At 42.1% G+C, this 19,427-nt stretch overlaps 1 protein-coding gene across 1 annotated transcript; it reads left to right on the top strand.

The window, feature by feature from the left end:
- The first annotated feature begins 742 nt into the window (after nucleotides 1–742).
- LOC110528825 (zinc finger protein 883-like) lies at nucleotides 743–10,359 on the top strand. Its single transcript, XM_021610958.2, has 2 exons — nucleotides 743–1,306; nucleotides 7,593–10,359. The coding sequence occupies exons 1-2, from the start codon at nucleotides 1,006–1,008 to the stop codon at nucleotides 8,978–8,980; spliced, it is 1,689 nt and encodes a 562-aa protein (XP_021466633.2). The 5' UTR covers nucleotides 743–1,005; the 3' UTR covers nucleotides 8,981–10,359.
- The last annotated feature ends 9,068 nt before the right edge of the window (nucleotides 10,360–19,427 follow it).

Here is a 19,427-nt window from a genome sequence, read left to right as displayed (position 1 = left end):
ATTCGTGGTATAGAAAAATCCAATCTTAGGAGAGTACATGGGAGGCACTATATCTGCAGGTGTCTATCCTATCAAAACCACTGATACAGGTGCCCCTCCACCCTCTGGTGGGATGGATCATGTCTACAGAGAAACCTAGATTCAAATACTTAGATGTGTGTGTATTGGGTATATGTTGTGAAATTGTTAGATAATACTTGTTAGATATTTTTGCACCGTCGGAGCTAGAAACACAAGTATTTCGCTACATCCGCAATAATATCTGCTTAACATGTTCATGTGACCAATAAAATATGATTTGATTTTAAATAAATGTCCTATTTATCAAAGGTGTTTTTGGCTGGGGTCAAAATGACTCCAAAGGATTTTAATTAGTTAAAAGTCCATTTTGATACAGAAACACTAAACCATGATTTAGATTTTATTAAGAACAAGTTGATTGACAAAGTCATGAAAAATTGGAAGAATTGAATAAACCACATTTTTGGCGATGATAAAAAATATGCCTCTGGGGTCAAAATGATCCATGTCAGAAATATAGTTAAATGTAAATATGTAGTTGGTGTAAAGTTTTGTTTTAAATTCTCACTCAACACGAATCAATCAACACATGCTTCTCTTTGAACGACTTAATATAATATTACACTTTTATGAAGCAAATTAAAAATAAACGTTTGGTTCCTCAACTGCGTTGCCAACTCCAGTCAGCAGATGGCGGTGTGTGTCTTTTAGGTTCAGGCGATGCTGCCAGTGTGGAAGGGACGCTCCTTCAACAACAACAGCTAGTCAGACACTTCGGTAGCTTTCTAGCAAACATAGCTACAACATTCACGATCTTTACACTTTGTTGTTGTATATTAGTCGCTGTGTTTTAAACAGACTTCTGTCATGTGTACTTGTTGGACCATTTAATTATATATTTACGTTGTTTGTCAGCTAGCTGGTTTGCTAGGTTAACTTAGAACTAGGCTAGTCGCTAATGCTAGCTAGCTAACATCCTCGAACATGAGTTCACTAAGCTACTCTTCTGTTAAAGAGGAGGTCTGCTGGACGGAGAAAGAAGCTCTAGTGAAAGAGGAGGAGGAAGAGAAGGCTGTTACAATACAAAAACAAGTAGAGGGTGAGGCTGTTACCGTGAAAGAAGAAGAGGAAGACGTTTCAGTGAAAGAAGAGAAAGACGCGTTCAGAGTGAAAGAGGAGGAGGATGTTACAGTAAAAGAAGAGGAGGAAGCCGTTTCGGGAGTGAAAGAGGAGGAGATGTCTGTCACATTGGAAGAAGAGGAGGTTGGAGATCTGTTTAACACCAGTAAGTACCATCTCTGCAGTCGTTGAACCAATATGCAGTAAAGGGGTTCTACACTTTAATGTTGCTCTGTAGGAATGGCTGAAGCAACACTGTAACGTGTAGAACATCAAGAGTGGACCATCAACAAAACGTTAACAATTGATCAAATGCATCCAATGACAATGCCTGAAATACTATAGTCCTCAATATCTCCTATTAGATTAGCCCAAGATGTACTCTTAAAGGGGCAATCAGCAGTTGTTACATCCATTTTGGGACTTATACATTAATGATCTGTACCCATCTGTTTCTTGAAGAATTCACTTATAAATGCCTCATGAGCTTAGTTCAACTGTCGTATCCCATCAAAACCTAAAATATAAGTTTTTTTCTGTTATTAGTCAGCTAGCGTGCTGGTTAAGTTAGCACTAGCCTAGCTAGCTAACATCTCCGACCATGAGGTCACTAAGCTACTCACCTCCTGCTAAAGAAGAGGTCTGCTGGACAGAGAAATAAGCTCTTGAGGAAGAGGAGGCTGTTAGTGAAAGAAGAAGAGAAAGATGTTTCAGTGAAAGAATAAGAAGACACTTTCAGAGTGAAAGAGGAGGAGGATGTTACAGTTAAAGAAGAGGAGGCCAGTTCCAGTTCTCTGCTGCCAATGACTGGAACGAACTGCAAAAGTAACTGAAGCTGGAGACTCATATCTCCCTCACTGGCTTTAAGCAGTAACTGTCAGAGCAGCTCACAGATCACTGCACATGTACACTGCACATCTGTAAATAGCCCAACCAACTACCTCATCCCCATACTGTTATTCATTTATTTATTTTGCTCCTTTGCACCCCAGTGTTTCTACTTGCACATTCATCTTCCACACATCTATCACTCCAGTGTTTAATTGCTATATTGTAATTACTTCGCCACTATGGCCTATTTATTGCCTTCTTACCTTATTTGCACACACTGTATATAGAATTTTTCTATTGTATTATTGACTGGCGGTTTGTTTACTCCATGTGTAACTCTGTGTTGTTGTATGTGTCGCACTGCTTTGCTTTATCTTGGCCAGGTCGCAGTTGTAAATGAGAACTTGTTCTCAACTAGCCTACCTGGTTAAATAAAGGTGCTTTTTTTTAAACACCAGCCTTTCAAAGCACTTCAGGGCAACAGATGTGAGTGCTACGCGTCGGTAGTAATTTAGGAAGGTTACCTTAGTGTTCTTGAATGCTTGAAACATGTTGGTATTACAGACTCAGACAGGGAGATGTTGAAAATGTCAGTAAAGACACTTGCCAGTTGGTCAGCGCATGCTCGGAGTATGGTGGTAATGGTAATTACAGATGGTAATCCATCTGGCCCCGCGCTCTTGTGAATGTTGACCTGTTTAAAGGTCTTACATCGGCTGCGGAGAGCCTGATCACACAGTTGTCCGGAACAGCTGATGCTCTCATGCATGCTTCAGTGTTACTTGCCTTGAAGTGAACAGTGATTTAGCTCACCTGGTAGGCTCGTGTCAGTGGGCAGCTGGCAGCTGTGCTTCCCTTTGTAGTCTGTAATGGATTGCAAGCCCTGCCGCATCCGATGAGCGTTGGAGCCGGTGTAATACGATTCGATCTTAGTCCTGTATTTACGCTTTGCCTGTTTGCTGGTTCGTCGGAGGGCATAACAGGATTTCGTATAAGCTTCCGGGTTAGAGTCCCACTCCTTGAAAGCGGCAGCTATGCCCTTTGGCTCAGTGCAGTTGTTGCCTGTAATCAATGGCTTCTGGTTGGTGTATGTACATATGGTCACTGTGGGGATGACGTCATCAATGCACTCATTGATTAACCCAGTGATTGATGTGGTGGGCTCCTCAATGCCATCGGAAGAATCCCGGAACATTTTCCAGTCTGTGCTAGCAAAACAGTCCTGTAGCTTGAGAACTTTTTTTACTGGTGGATTTGAGTTTCCCGGCACCACGCGTTGTCCTGTTTGCTTTTGGCCATATACAGCTCATTGAGTGCTGTCTTAGTGCCAGCATCGGTTTGTGGTGGTATATAGACAGCTCCGAAAAATACAGATGAAAACTCTCTTGCTAAATAGTGTAGTCTACAGCTTATCATGAGGTTATCTACCTCAGGCGAGCAAAAACCTTGAAACTTCCTTAGATTTTGTGCCGAAGCTGTTGTTTACAAATATACATACAGTGGCAAGAAAAAGTATGTGAACCCTTTGTAATTACCTGGATTTCTGCATAAATGGGTCATAAAATTTGATCTGATCTTCGTCTAAGTCACAACAATAGACAAACACAGTCTGTTTAAACTAATAACACACAAACAATTATACGTTTTCATATCTTTATTGAAAACACTGTGTAAACATTCACAATGCAGGGTGGGAAAAGTATGTGAACCCTTGGATTTAATAACTGGTTGACCCTCTTTTGGCAGCTATAACCTCAATCAAACATTTTCTGTAGTTGGGGATCAGACCTGCACAACGGACAGGAAGAATTTTGGACCATTCCTCTTTACAAAACTGTTTCAGTTCAGCAATATTCTTGGCATGTCTGGTGTGTACCGCTCTCTTGAGGTCATGCCACTGCATCTCAATCGGTTTGAGGTCAGCACTTTGCATGGGCCACTCCGGAAGCTTTCTTCTGTTGAAGCCATTCTGTTGTTGATTTACTTCTGTGTTTTGAGTCGTTGTCCTGTTGCATTACCCAGCTTCTGTTGCATCAATTGGCACACAGAGAGCCTTATATTCTCCTGCATAATGTCTTGATAAACTTGGGAATGAGTTTTTCTGTCGACGATAGCAAGCTGCCCAGGTCCTGAGGCAGCAAAGCAGCCCCAAACCATAATGCGCCCTCCACCATACTTTACAGTTGGCATAAGTTTTTAATGTATTTTTTTTCTCCACACATAGTGTTGTGTGTTCCTTGCAAACAACTCAACTGTAGTTTCATCTGTCCACATAATATTTTGTCTGTAGCGCAGTGGAACATCCAGGTGCACTTTTGCAAACTTCAGACGTGCAGCAATGTACAGTGCCTTGCGAAAGTATTCGGCCCCCTTGAACTTTGCGACATTTTGCCACATTTCAGGCTTCAAACATAAAGATATAAAACTGTATTTTTTGTGAAGAATCAACAACAAGTGGGACACAATCATGAAGTGGAACGACATTTATTGGATATTTAAAACTTTTTTAACAAATCAAAAACTGAAAAATTGGGCGTGCAAAATTATTCAGCCCCCTTAAGTTAATACTTTGTAGCGCCACCTTTTGCTGTGATTACAGCTGTAAGTCGCTTGGGGTATGTCTCTATCAGTTTTGCACATCGAGAGACTGAAATTTTTCCCATTCCTCCTTGCAAAACAGCTCGAGCTCAGTGAGGTTGGATGGAGAGCATTTGTGAACAGCAGTTTTCAGTTCTTTCCACAGATTCTCGATTGGATTCAGGGCTGGACTTTGACTTGGCCTTTCTAACACCTGGATATGTTTATTTTTGAACCATTCCATTGTAGATTTTGCTTTATGTTTTGGATCATTGTCTTGTTGGAAGACAAATCTCCGTCCCAGTCTCAGGTCTTTTGCAGACTCCATCAGGTTTTCTTCCAGAGTGGTCCTGTATTTGGCTCCATCCATCTTCCCATCAATTTTAACCATCTTCCCTGTCCCTGCTGAAGAAAAGCAGGCCCAAACCATGTTGCTGCCACCACCATGTTTGACAGTGGGTATGGTGTGTTCAGGGTGATGAGCTGTGTTGCTTTTACGCCAAACATAACGTTTTGCATTGTTGCCAAAAAGTTCAATTTTGGTTTCATCTGACCAGAGCACCTTCTTCCACATGTTTGGTGTGTCTCCCAGGTGGCTTGTGGCAAACTTTAAACAACACTTTTTATGGATATCTTTAAGAAATGTCTTTCTTCTTGCCACTCTTCCATAAAGGCCAGATTTGTGCAATATACGACTGATTGTTGTCCTATGGACAGAGTCTCCCACCTCAGCTGTAGATCTCTGCAGTTCATCCAGAGTGATCATGGGCCTCTTGGCTGCATCTCTGATCAGTCTTCTCCTTGTATGAGCTGAAAGTTTAGAGGGACGGCCAGGTCTTGTTAGATTTGCAGTGGTTTGATACTCCTTCCATTTCAATATTATCGCTTGCACAGTGCTCCTTGGGATGTTTAAAGCTTGGGAAATCTTTTGGATCCAAATCCTTCACAACAGTATCTCGGACCTGCCTGGTGTGTTCCTTGTTCTTCATGATGCTCTCTGCGCTTTTAACGGACCTCTGAGACTATCACAGTGCAGGTGCATTTATACGGAGACTTGATTACACACAGGTGGATTGTATTTATCATCATTAGTCATTTAGGTCAACATTGGATCATTCAGAGATTCTCACTGAACTTCTGGAGATAGTTTGCTGCACTGAAAGTAAAGGGGCTGAATAATTTTGCACGCCCAATTTTTCAGTTTTTGATTTGTTAAAAAAGTTTGAAATATCCAATAAATGTCGTTCCACTTCATGATTGTGTCCCACTTGTTGTTGATTCTTCACAAAAAAATAAAATTTTATATCTTTATGTTTGAGGCCTGAAATGTGGCAAAAGGTCGCACAGTTCAAGGGGGCCGAATACTTTCGCAAGGCACTGTATTCTTTTTTTTTTGGACAGCAGTGGCTTCTTCCGTAGTGTCCTCCTATGAACACCATTCTTGTTTTGTATTTTACATATCGTAGACTCGTCAACAGAGATGTTTACATGTTCCAGAGATTACTGTAAATCTTTGGCTGACATTCTAGGATACTTCTTAACCTCATTGAGCATTCTCCTCTGTGCTCTTGCAGTCATCTTTGCAGTATGGCCACTCCTAGGGAGAGTAGTAACAGTGCTGATCTTTCTCCATTTATAGACAATTTGTCTTACAGTGGACTGATGAACATCAAGGACCTGCCTTGTTGATAGTGCTGTTAAGGCAGAGCAGCACTTTATTATTGACTTCGCCCATGACAGTTTACAATCCAGGGTTACACAAAACAGTTCAGTCACCTCAACTTGCTCAATTTCCACATTATTCATTACAAGATTTAGTTGAGGTTTAGAGTTTAGTGAATGATTTGTACAGCGCTTTTAGTTTTTCAAATATTTAGGACTAACTTATTCCTTGCCACACATTCTGAAACTAGCTGCAGCTCTTTGTTAAGTGTTGCTGTCATTTCAGTTGCCGTGGTAGCTGGCGTGTATAGTGTTGAGTCATCCTCATACATGGACACACTGACTTTACTCAAAGCCAGTGGCATGTTGTTAATAAAGATTGAAAAAAGTAACGGGTCTAGACAGCTGCCCTGGGGAATTCCTGATTCTACTTGGATTTTGTTGGAGAGGCTTCCATTTAAGAACATCCTCTGTGTTCTGTTAGACAGGTAACTCTTTATCCACAATATAGCAGGGGTTATAAACCCGAAACATGTAAGTTTATCCACCAACAGACTATGATCGATAATGTCAAAAGCCGCACTGAAGTCTAACAAAACAACCCCCACAATCTTTTTATCATCAATTTCTCTCTGCCAGTCATCAGTCATTTGTGTAAGTGCATGTTGAATGTCTGTAATCATGTCAGAGTGTGGCACTCTATGCACTCTAACAACGTAACATTTAGTGTCTCCTTATATTACGCTGGGAAAACAGTTTATGGGCACAGAAATCCTTAATAACTTCAGTGTTTGCTAAATCCAATGTTTTACCTGAGAGTCACGTTAACTTTATTGACAACACCCAAATGGATGCTGTCATTGTAGTTCTTCAATAATTAGGGTAGGGTATCGTTAGTCATTTTGGACACAGAGATATGTAGCTCATAGTGTGTATAGAGAACTGTTCCTTGATGGATAAGCTATTGTACAACACAGCTATTTTCTTATTCAGAACATTTAGAATGACAGCACATTACAGAGTAACCTAGTGGGATTATTCACAAAATTATCTGGTTATGAAATGTCATGACAGACATTTTAGTTTCCATGTTTCACCTGAAATATTAAATTATTTATAGTCCTAGGTCTATGTTGTTGTTGTTAGGTGAAGTAATGTGTCCTACAGTAGTTATCTATGTTATTACTATTGTGAAAACAAGACAAAATAAAATAAAATGACTATTGTTGCTCTCTTGACTGTCTTAATTGTCAAGATTTAAGATGTAATTTGTTGTACAACTTCATGTGTATGCTCTGGGCATCACCTTTTACCTCAAATAAACAGTGGATTTCTGCTCATGTGGGACTTTAACCATCTGTCTGACTTTGTCGTTCACACAGGAGAGAGATGTGACTGTCGTGGATTCTCTTTGGAGCCTCAACTACATCATGATGCTGACGAGGCAGAGAAGATTCTTTCCAGATCAGAACACCTCAAGAAACCCCAGCAGAGACCCACAGGGAAGAAGCCTCACTGCTGCTCTGACTGTGGGAAACATTGCAAATGTTCATCAGAACTAAAAATACACCAGCGAGTACACACAGGAGAGAAGCCTTATAGCTGTGATCAATGTGGGAAGAGTTTTACTACGTCTTCCAATCTGACTAAACACCAGAGAAGACACACAAAAGAGAAGCCTTATAGCTGTACTCAATGTGGGAAGAGTTTTGTTACATCTAGCTATCTGACTTTACACCAGAGAACACACACAGGAGAGAAATCTTATAGCTGTGATCAATGTGGGAAGAGTTATGTTACATCTAGCTCTCTGAAGGTACACCAGAGAACTCACACAGGAGAGAAACCATTTAGCTGTACTCAATGTGGGAAGACTTTTACTACATCAAGCTCTCTGAAGGCACACCAGAGGACACACACTGGAGAGAAACTTTATAGCTGTAATCAATGTGGGAAAAGTTTTACTCGGTCAAGCTCCCTGATCATGCACCAGAGAACACACACAGGAGAGAAACCATATAGCTGTAATCAATGTGGGAAGAGTTTTACTCAGCCAAATGGACTGATATTACACAAGCGGACACACACAGGAGAGAAACCGTGTAGTTGTACTCAATGTGGGAAGAGTTTTATTCAGGCAAGCTGCCTGAAAGTACACCTGAGAACACACACAGGAGAGAAACCATACCACTGCTCTGACTGCGTAAAAAGTTTTATTAGCTTAAGTGATTTAAAATCACACCAGAGAACACACACAGGAGAGAAACCACCATATAGCTGTACTCAATGTGGGAAGAGTTTTATTCAGTCAAGCTCCCTGATAGTGCACCAGAGAATACACACAGGAGAGAAACCTTATAGCTGTACTCAATGTGGGAAGAGTTTTACTCAGGCAAGCTGCCTGAAAGTACACCTGAGAACACACACAGGAGAGAAACCTTACCACTGCTCTGACTGCGGAAAGAGTTTTGTTAGATCAAGTGATTTAAAATCACACCAGAGAACACACACAGGAGAGAAACCACCATATAGCTGTACTCAATGTGAAAAGAGTTTTAATCAGTCATGCTCCCTGATATCACACCAGAGAACACACACAGGAGAGAAACCTTATAGCTGTACTCAATGTGGGAAGAGTTTTACTCAGTCAAGTGGCCTGATAGCACACCAGAGAACACACACAGGAGAGAAATCTCATAGCTGTCATCAATGTGACAAGAGATACTCTGTTAAAAGATCTCTGATCAAACATCAGAAAATACATACATGAAGGAGTTGTTTTAATAATCTCACAGTGTAGAATGTTTTAACATTGAAGTATGAGTATTTTAATAATGTCACAATGTAGAACCCTAAACGTTTGCCCCATGTTCTATTGATTTCAGCATGATATGGATATTAGCCTCATGGAAAAATACAAGCTCTGAATTGAAAGAGTACTATTTATGTGATTTAACAAAAAGTGACTAACAAAAAAAGAGTTGTGTTGCATTTCCCACATTGGTGACCCACTTGAATCAAAATGCAACATTTCAAAATGTAGCGAGCTGTTTTCTACAAATTGTCCTCTAACCAGTGATGTACACATTATTTCCAGATTCTGTTTGGTTTTTGAGCTGTTAGTTTTAACAGGACATGCAACCTCATCTCCCTCCTCTTGCACAATTGATTTCAACATGATATCGATTTGGTGATGACAAATAAGTGTTTGCGTTCCTTTATTTAGCGACCCCTAAATTTAAATGCATCACTCCAAATTGTAGCTGACTCTCTTCTGCAGGTTGTCCTCTAACTAGTGAGATAAAAGATGTCTCCCATTTCCATATGTTTTTTTAGTTGTGTTAGTTTCAACAGCACAAACAACCTGATTTCCACCCTAATCGATATCAGTAGTTTATTGCTACTTGTCAAAACAACAGCGTTTTTGGTGCTTGTGTCCATGGTGAGGACAACTTGGTTTCTGATTGTCTCAAGGTGGGCAGTCAAAAAGGTTTGTGTTTTGCGTTTAGCCAGTGAGTTGCCATGGATCTTCATTCCCTTACAGTGTTACAAATGTTTGGTTTTTTATGTTTTGAGGTTAGACTATAGCACGTCTAGCTCGTTAGCACGTCTAGCACGTCTAGCTCGTTAGCACGTCTAGCTCGTTAGCACGTCTAGCTCGTTAGCAGGTAGGACGCACTGATTAGTTTCACCTCGTAAGTCGGTATGTGTTACACCTGTGCTGGTTGTCCATCTCGTTATTGTGAAGGTGTTTCACCTGAGCTGGTCCAGGTTCTATTTAAGAGTGTCTGGCCCAGTGCTCCAGTTGTCTTGATAGATGTGGAGAGTCAACACCTTTAGTTGCACTACCGTTTTGGTTTGCTTCCTGTCTGTAAGTTTGTTGTGGGTTTTTCTTTTGTTTGCCTCTTCTTGGGCAGATTTAGTGGGTGCTCATGGTGGGTGACTTTTATGTCCCAGTTGTTGTTACTAGTCAACATTCAGTGGACACAGAGCAAAAATGCAAGATTATGTTATATACTTTTATTGCATCAAATGGTAGTTTTATGCAACAGAATAGAGGGTTTTTATAACTATTGTGTCTGTGTGTTCTACTGAGGAAGGGCCTCTGGGAGATAACACTGACAGGAGATGTACGATGTCTTTTGGGTGATAAAACCTAAAGAGACTGCATTCCAGATTATGAGTTAATGTTTCTGTTCTATATGGTACCAGGGAGAGATGACCCCAGGGCCAGACCCTGGTCTCTACACAAAGGGTACTGTTTTTACAGCAGATACTGTCTGCTGAGAATTATAAGTATCTTTCATACAAATCTTAACCTTGTGACCCGTTCTATACATCTGTTGTTCGTCATATATGGTTGAAAGGGGTGCATCTTGGCTGTAAAATACCTTTGTACTTTTGTCTCGTGGCTCTCAACAAATCATCTGGGGGTGATTCGTCGACCAGCCATCATTACCGTAGCGCACTCAATTGATTAACTTTATATTTGTGTGTTGTATTGACCTGCTCCCTTATTAATAAGTGAATAAAGGTTTAGTTTAAGAATAATTCTGACTTGTGCGATACGTTTGTCTTCTCATTTGATATAAAAAAAAATTAACAACCACATTTGTCGATGGGGATGTGAATCTTCACTTGGTGACCGCTCCTGACGATCTGGGTAAATTGTGTGCAAGGGATCTCAGGGAAACCACACTTCGGGAACAGAGCAGATGGACCCACCTTTTATCTGAGAGGCAGCGAGCCGATCTCAAACGTAGTTCAAAAATAAAATAAAAAAGTTAGTGAAACAAGTGCAGTTTTTAGAAAAGCCTCGTAGGCTCTGAGTGTGTATTCCTGAGTGAGGGGGGCACCTTGGAGGTGTAAATAGGGCCGAGCCAGCTATCTGTGTGAGTTGGATGAAAACTAGAATCTGTGTTTACGAGTTAAGACCATGTATGATATAGTGTAAGGTGAACCTGTAATTGTTTTAAATCTGTAATTTTAAACCTGTAATTGTTCTAAACCTGGATCCCATTTTAGAAGTATTGAAAGATGTAAATGTATGAGTTATCCTAGGAACTAACCATGACATAGAAATGTGAAAATATTCCTGCAGGTTAAAATATTGTTGAAAAACAACTAATTTGAATAGCTATGTTTGGGAATAGCATTGTGTGACTGCGATATGAGAGTTGTGTGATTGAGTCTTAATCTGAAGTTTGGGTGGTAACAGAGATCTATATATTTTTTGGGTTCTGCTGGGAGTATGTTTGGAGAGCTGCTTCGTAGCTATGGAGAGTCCTTGAAAAAGCAAATGGAATGGTTGTCGTGAGTACCTGAGAATTTCTTACGTTTTGTATGGGTTCTTTGAATAAATGAAAATATGATAAATTCTATCATCGATTACCAGAGATTTGATAAAGTAATACTGGGAATATAATTAGATACAATTTAAACAACTGATATATAGACGAACATAGGCTTTGAGTTGGTATCCTAACCTCATTTGATAAAGATGAGGTTTAAGCATTATTAAACAGTACAAAGTCTGGGCAATTGTCTCAGAAACTGATGGGAGTGTGTCCACTTTAGCGTAAGTTAGCCTAAGGATGAAACTATAAAACGCTTATTGGATTTTCTCTGTCCAGGTACTACAATTGAAATAAAACTGCTCTTAAAGGTCTGAAAATGTTATATTTTTGGTGGGGGTGGGGTCTTCCCAGTATGAGAGGAGTTGCTAAATTTATTGAATAAACCTTTTTCTATAAAGTTAGAGTAAACCAAGGGGCTGACTAGCTGTTGATGTTGAAGAGTCCTGTCCACTTGATTATACGTCACAGTGGCAGAATCACCTGAAAGACGCACATCGCCATCTTGGAAAAAGCACTAGCCAATACAATACTGCCATCCAGTAACAGTACTGCCATACAAGCCTAATAACACATTTCAAGATATCTTTGTACACAAATAGGTTATTTTTTCAGGCTGTCTTGAAAGATTGTATGCAACATTTTGCTGCGTGGCAATACTGTGTTTGGAGACACAGACTAACTGTGAATTGGTCGTCTCGTTCTGTAGCAGCAGCTAGTTATTCTAGTTTTCCAGTGAGGTGTCAAAACAACAGGAAATCACTCTAGACCCAGTTCCTCTGAAGTAGATCAATGGTGGGAATTTATACAAAAGAGGTTGTCTAGACACTGTATTAATACCATTATGCATCTGAATCCCATCTACAGCTACCATCTAAGATATTAATTTCCCTCCACAAGGGGGCGGACATGTAACGTTTCCAAAATGGGATAGTATTGTCCATGTAACGTTTACAAAATGGGATAGTATTGTACATGTGACGTTTCCAATACGGGATAGTATTGTCCATGTAACGTTTACAAAATGGGATTGTATTGTCCATGTAACGTTTCCAAAATGGGATAGTATTGTCCATGTAACGTTATGCCCCCTTGTGAGTTAATAGTATTGCATGCTGTAGCAGGCTATATAAAGAGGAAGACCTCCATTGACGATTCAGTTCGTTGTAACATCTCGTCTGGACAGGTCACCGTCCTTAGTTAGTTAGTTAGTTAACGTTAGCTAGTTTGTTAGTTAGATAACGTTAGCTAGTTCATTATCACAAAAGTGAGAACTGCTCTAGATTGGAAACGTACGTTGATTAGTGTAAAGCCATGTTGGCTTTATGGAAACGATATACAATATATGGGAAAGAATATAGTAGAGGGAAATAATCCAAACCTAGTTGTGCCTAGTTAGGACATAACGTTAGCTAGCTAGATAACGGTACTGTACTGTAGCTCATACAACGCCGACGGTCAAACCCGGCTTTCTAATATTTACAGTAATTAGCTATAGTAACGTTATGGAAGCTTTTCACAGAAAACCATAATTGTCTTCGTTGTTCATTATTAGTATTGTAATGACCCTGGGTTTATAAGGGCGGAAATCGACTCCGCCGCACGAGCATGCTTTGTGGCACAGTCGATAGCGCGCCGGACCTCGGGCTAGAAGGTTGAGAGTTCGAGACCTGCTCCCTGCTGTTCTATTACAGTATGTTATATTATTATTATTATAATAAATTATTTCGAGACATATTCAGAGCCAAACATCAACCCAACGTAACCTTTTTAACTGTTGTCGCATCCAAACTTGTTACCATCGTTTTCAGTTGTAATTGCGAAGTTCCCGGAAGAAGTCCAGCAACAATGGAGGTTCCTCGATGAACCCACCTTCTAACAAGTTCTTTGAAGAACCTTTAGAGGCTGTTTTTCATTGACCAAGAACCCTACGGTTCTTAGGGGATCTGAGAACAACTCCAGTTGAACCCTTCATTTTTAGAGTGTAGTCGGCTCTATTTACTCTCAGATTCAAAACATGATGATTAGCATCAACGATCAAGTCAGCTGCTGCTGCTCCAATACAGTATGAGGTGAGACAGTGAACTGATGTTGAACTGGGCAGTCAGCTGCTGCTGCTCCAATACAGTATGAAGTGAGACGGTGAACTGATGTTGAACTGGGCAGTCAGTCATTCATTGATATGAGTCTATCAAATCAAATTTACCTTACAGTGAAATGCTTACTTACAAGCACCTAACCAACAATGCAGTTTAAAAAAAATACAAATAAGAAATCACTTAAATCAAACATGAATATCATTCATTCTGTACGAGTCTATCAAATCAAAGTCTAGTCTATCATTGTTGATATTGAAAAGCCTACTGCACATTGTGGTGGAAATTGTAACCAATCAGGAGAGACTGTCATTTCTTCAAACAATCAACCTTTTTTTTAATAGAATTGCAATAATGTAGCTGGTCAGCCCTACACTCTGAGGTGGAAGGCCACGAGCTCGATGACACAAGGCGTTCAGAAGCCTTATATAGTCAAACTATCTTGTGCATATAGAAAACATGTGATTTTGGTATGTGTGCGTGTCTGGAGAACGAGACACAGACTAACTGTGAATTGGTCGTCTCGTTCTGTAGCAGCAGCTAATTATTCTAGTTTTCCAGTGAGGTGTCAAAACAACAGGAAATCACTCTAGACACAGTTCCTCTGAAGTAGATCAATGGTTCCCCGAATTGGGGCAAGCGCCTTTGGCCTGTCTGTTATGAGGGTGTGTCTAGAGCTAGACTGAAGATAAATCAAACCCAGCCTGAACTGTGTGATGTACTAGTGAGTTGTAGTTTCTCGAGAGATAAATCAGACCCAGTCTGAACTGTGTGATGAAGTTTCCAACAGGCCAATATTCTACATTATTAAACATAATTAACTACAATGACCATAATCCATTGCGTGCCTACTTGTCTTGTCTGTTTATTTTACACCTGCTATGTGAAAGAGAAAGAAGAATGCATGATGGTCAATGCTATCTGGGATCCTTGGGACATCTCTACCCTAAACCCTAACCTTAACCCCTACCTTAACCATTTTAAATGTCGACTTCAACAGGCTAGGGACGTCCCAAGGATGTATCTCTACCTGAAAATACATGATCTAAGTGATTGATAGTTGGTATGCAGCAGTCATAAAGCTTTATTTACTTTAATGAACACTAAAATTGTGATTTTGTCAGACAGCAGCTCTACACTTTATTGACTGACTGATCATTCCATCTCTCTTCAGTCTTCCTCTCCTCTGAAGACCCAGTGAGGGTGGAGCTCAGTCAGAGAGCTGTTGAGGGACTGGTTAGGAAGAACACTTCTACAGCCAGAGAGGTGAGAGGTCACACATGGTTTAGATGGTAAATATTTATGTCCCCTTAGTGGTTCATCACGTAAGCAAACGGAAGTATGTTCCATCATCTATGTTTATTTACATTTGTGCAAATTGTCCACTGATATTGGTGTAATTTCTCACGCCTTTTGGCTGTATGAAAGTTAATTTCCACTCAGGCACACACATTTGTTCTTTAATATTATGAAGGTAATTTGTGTCAAATGTACTTTTCCCCAGTCATTCACCCCATCTCTTTACGTTGAGTCGCCTGACTGCATCCAGACTGTCAAAGGCCCATCCTGGTAGATCCGAACCTAATGCAGCTTGGAATGATCAGATGACATAAGTCACATTTAGGTGCCAGGTGTAACTGAGGCCATAGATGCTCCATATCCATTACTTTGAGTGTTTTTTATAATATGACAATGTGTTTATTTCTTTGTTGCAGGGGCAGTCAAGAAATGGAACATGACATAAGCAGAGCTGTGGGAGACCACCTCAAGCCCCTGGTAGAGCCGGGGGTGGTGTTTACTACTCGATCTCACCTTCAGCAGGCTGGAAAAGTGGCATTGATCCATTTGTTTGTTTCTGATTTCAGCAGTTGAATCCTTTGACATGGGATTGATACTGATTTTCATACTAAGATGGACCAAGAGTCTTTTGATTGGTCGGTCATTGGGTTCATATATATATCCCCCTCACTAACTTTAAGCATCATTGCACCTGTACACAGCCCAACTGTAAACAGCCACACCCAACTACCTCATCCCTGTATTATTTATTTTTGATCCTTTGCACCCCAGTATCTCTACTTGGACATTCATCTATCACTCCAGTGTTTAATTGCTAAATTGTATTTATACAGCATATTTCAGACATGGATGCAACACAATGGCTTCAAAGGAAAAAAAATATGAAAATAAACATATTTTTAACACAACAAACATAAGACTAATGAGCACCCTAAGGAAATTCCATTGATTAAAATATTAATCGAATGCAATATCCAACCCAAAATATAAGCTTGTTTTTTAGGAGGGGTTCTGATAGACACTGAGGATGTCCACTGACAAATGACTAGTAACAACAACTGGGACATAAAAGACAACCACCATAAGACCCACTAAATCTGCCCAAGAAGAGGCAAACAAAAGAAAAACCCACACCAAACTGAAAGACAGAAAGTAAACCAAAAAGGTGGTTAAAATAATTTATTACAATCAATACCATTCATACTATTACAAAATCATAATTCTCATTCATTCTTAATTAATTGTATTTACAAAAACATCAAACAAAAACAAACCTCAGGGGAGCATCGTCCCTCCCCGTCATACCTAACCAATACCTAACCCTTTCCCTATCTTCTGCCTGGCTTCCCACAGTCCCTTTTTAAAGAGACTCATGAGAAGCCAGAGCAGAAACCTGTCCCTATCCGTTCCCTTTGCTCTCCCTACGCCTCTCTCTAGCCTAGCCCATGTCAAAACAAAATCACTCCTAACCACACCTAGCATTACCCGTGCCCTAGCCCAGACTAGTCCGGCAAAGGCACAGTCCCAAAAGGCATGGCGCACAGTCTCCTCCCTGCCACAAGAGGATCTTGGACAGGTGGGGGATTGCACCAAACTATACCGGTACAAGATGGCACGTACCGGCAAGCACTTATGGAGGCCCAACCAATTCAGGTCCTTGAGCCTGTTGTCCAGGCCCCGCGCCTGCACTCCCTCCCAGACCACTGACGAGATGCCCGCTACAGGCGCAGGACTCCCTGCCTGCCTGACCTCCTCGTACAGGTGCCTGTGGTCTAAACCTACTCGGGCAACTTCAACCTCGGGGTGTGCACGCAGCCACTTGGCCGCATGGCCAAAATTCCACGGCAGCTGTTCCGCCCGAGGACCCGCGTTAGACCACACCATTACGCTTCTCGCCTTATACGAGAAGAACACCCGCAGGAGGTAACCGGACGGGTGTATAACCGGACGAGCAAGCTCCGTCAACAAGAAAGAAACAAAAATGGCGTCCAGCTTGAGGTGGAAATGTGGTACCCCCCTACCTCCCTCCCCGATGGGACAGATCATGCGTGCCCTGGCGACCCACTCGCACCTGCCACTCCACATAAACTGAAACACAAGCCTCACTAGAGGCCTCCTCAGACAAGCCGGCAATGGATAGATGTATGCCACATACAAAAGAGACGGCAACACATCCACCTTTAGGACCAGGACTTTGCCCATAAAAGACAAATACCTAGCCTTCCACATTGCTAGCTTCCTCTGTACCACTGCGATACGCATGTTCCAGTTTAGCGTCGCTGAGCCGGAGGTCTCAAAATGAACCCCGAGAATCCTCAGGGCCCCTTCACAGAGAGATAACCCCCCAGGCACATCCGTTCTACCGCTCCATCTTCCGAAAAACTTGACGGAAGACTTTGCATGGTTCAGAACTGCTCCCGACGCTCGGGTGAAATCCCCAAAGATGGCAAGGGACCTTGTCAGGCACGAGTCCTTGCACAACAGCAAGGAAGTGTCGTCGGCGTACTGCGTCATCTTAACATGCAGCCCACCGCTTCCAGGGATCAACAAGCCTTCCACCCCTGTGTCTGCCCTAATGGCAGCCCCCAGAGGCTCCATGTACAGAACGAAGAGGAGAGCCGAGAGTGGGCATCCCTGCCTGACCCCAGACGAGAGGTCAAAAACGTCACCTAAGTGACTATTTACACTAACTCGACACCCCGCTCCGACATATAAAGTATGGATCCATCCTATAAACTTCTCCCCAAGTCCTAATCTACCTAACACCCTGAATAGAAAATATCTATTCACGCGATCAAAAGCTTTCGCCTGATCTAGCGCTGCTACCATTAAAGGCAGCCCTCTATCTTCAACCCAAGCGATGGAATCCCTGATCAACTGTAGGTTCCATCTTATAGAGCGGCCCTCTACCCCGCACGTCTGATCCTCGTGGACGACGTAGGGAAGGGCTGTGCGCAACCGGTCTGCTAAAACCTTTGCAAGAATCTTGTAATCTACGCACAGCATGGTCAATGGCCGCCAGTTGCCAAGGTCAGTTGCTTCCCCCTTCTTATAAAGAAGTAACAGCACACCAACAGCCATTGATCCCCCCCGGGACCCCCGTCTCAAGGATGGCCTTCAAGACTTCGAGAACCACTGGTCCAAGTATACCCCAAAACTTGAGGTAAAACTCAGCCGGCAGCCCATCCATCCCAGGCACCTTCCCTTTTCCCATCCTCCTAAGAGCGCTCTCAACCTCTTCTAGTGAGATCTGGGCCTCCATCACGTCTCTAATGTCCTCTGGCAACCGCCGGGACAAGTGTTCTAAAAACACGTTTCCCTGCTCTACATCTATTTCCCTTTCCTTAAATAAACCTTGGAAATGATCAGTTGTCACCCTGACCATTTCCTCTGGTTTACTTACTATACTACCATTTTCTTCCCTAACTCCCTTCATTACCTTCCTACTCTGTCTGGCCCTAACCGACTTAAAGAACATAGCGGAACAAGTCTCATTATGTTCTAGAAAGCCACTATGCGCACGCTCCAGGAAAGCTCGAGCCTTCTGCTCCTGCAGCTCCCTGAGCTGCGCCTTTAGGGCTGCGAATCTCTCCCAGTCAATCGACCCGCCGAGGTTGCCTGCATCGTACTCGAGTTCAATGAACCTTTGGATACGATCCACCTCCCTCCTTTCCTCCCTTTTTTTCCTTCTACAATATCCTATTATAAAAGCCCTTATCCTCCCCTTGACTAAATCCCACCACTCTAACACCCCCTCGCACATGGACCGGAGGCCGTCAAGCCTCCGAAAGAAACAAAAAAATGCATCAACGAAAGCCTGCTCCTCCAGTATATCCCGATCTAACTTCCAGTACCCCCTACCGAAGAGGCAGACTGGCGACCCCACCTGCAGGAACACCCCGTCGTGATCCGTGAAGAAAACAGGCAACAGCCGCCCAGACAACTGACCCAAAGACCTGGAAACAAAAATGTAGTCGAGCCTCCGCGCAACCCCCCTGGAGTTGCGCCATGTAGGACCGACCATTGCCGGAGTAGTGTGCAGGCCACCATCAACCAGACCATGGCAAGCCATTAGCCCAGAGATGGCACCTGCACTGCTATCACCGCCTAACCCTAAATCTATATTAAAGTCTCCTCCTATCACCAAGTGCCTGTTTGTAACACACAGGGGCGCCAGACAGTCCACCATCTCCCTCCTGTCTGCCGCCACCTGTGGCCCATACACCCCAATTAACCTATATCTAGCTTCTCTAAACTTAACATCTATCCCCAAAACTCTACCCTGCATTATTACAAAAGTGTTCTCTATTTTAACCTCTCTATGCCCACACAAAATCCCTACTCCTGTTGAGTGCACCCCTCCTATGCCCCAAAAAGATTCCCCCTTATCCCACTCCCTCTTAAATCTACACACATCCCCACCATCCCTCAGGTGAGCCTCCTGTAAAAAACAGAAATCAAACCCCAC

The sequence above is a fragment of the Oncorhynchus mykiss genome, chromosome 7 (genome assembly GCF_013265735.2).
Source record: "Oncorhynchus mykiss isolate Arlee chromosome 7, USDA_OmykA_1.1, whole genome shotgun sequence".
NCBI lineage: Eukaryota > Metazoa > Chordata > Actinopteri > Salmoniformes > Salmonidae > Oncorhynchus > Oncorhynchus mykiss.
This window is presented reverse-complemented; position numbering and strand designations above follow the sequence as displayed.

Excerpts from the sequence above, each read along its gene's own strand:
- LOC110528825 (XM_021610958.2), top strand. The coding sequence starts at position 1,006 with ATGAGTTCACTAAGCTACTCTTCTGTTAAAGAGGAGGTCTGCTGGACG. Across the intron at positions 1,307-7,592 it reads TGGAGATCTGTTTAACACCA|GAGAGAGATGTGACTGTCGT; the intron begins GTAAGTACCATC and ends TCGTTCACACAG.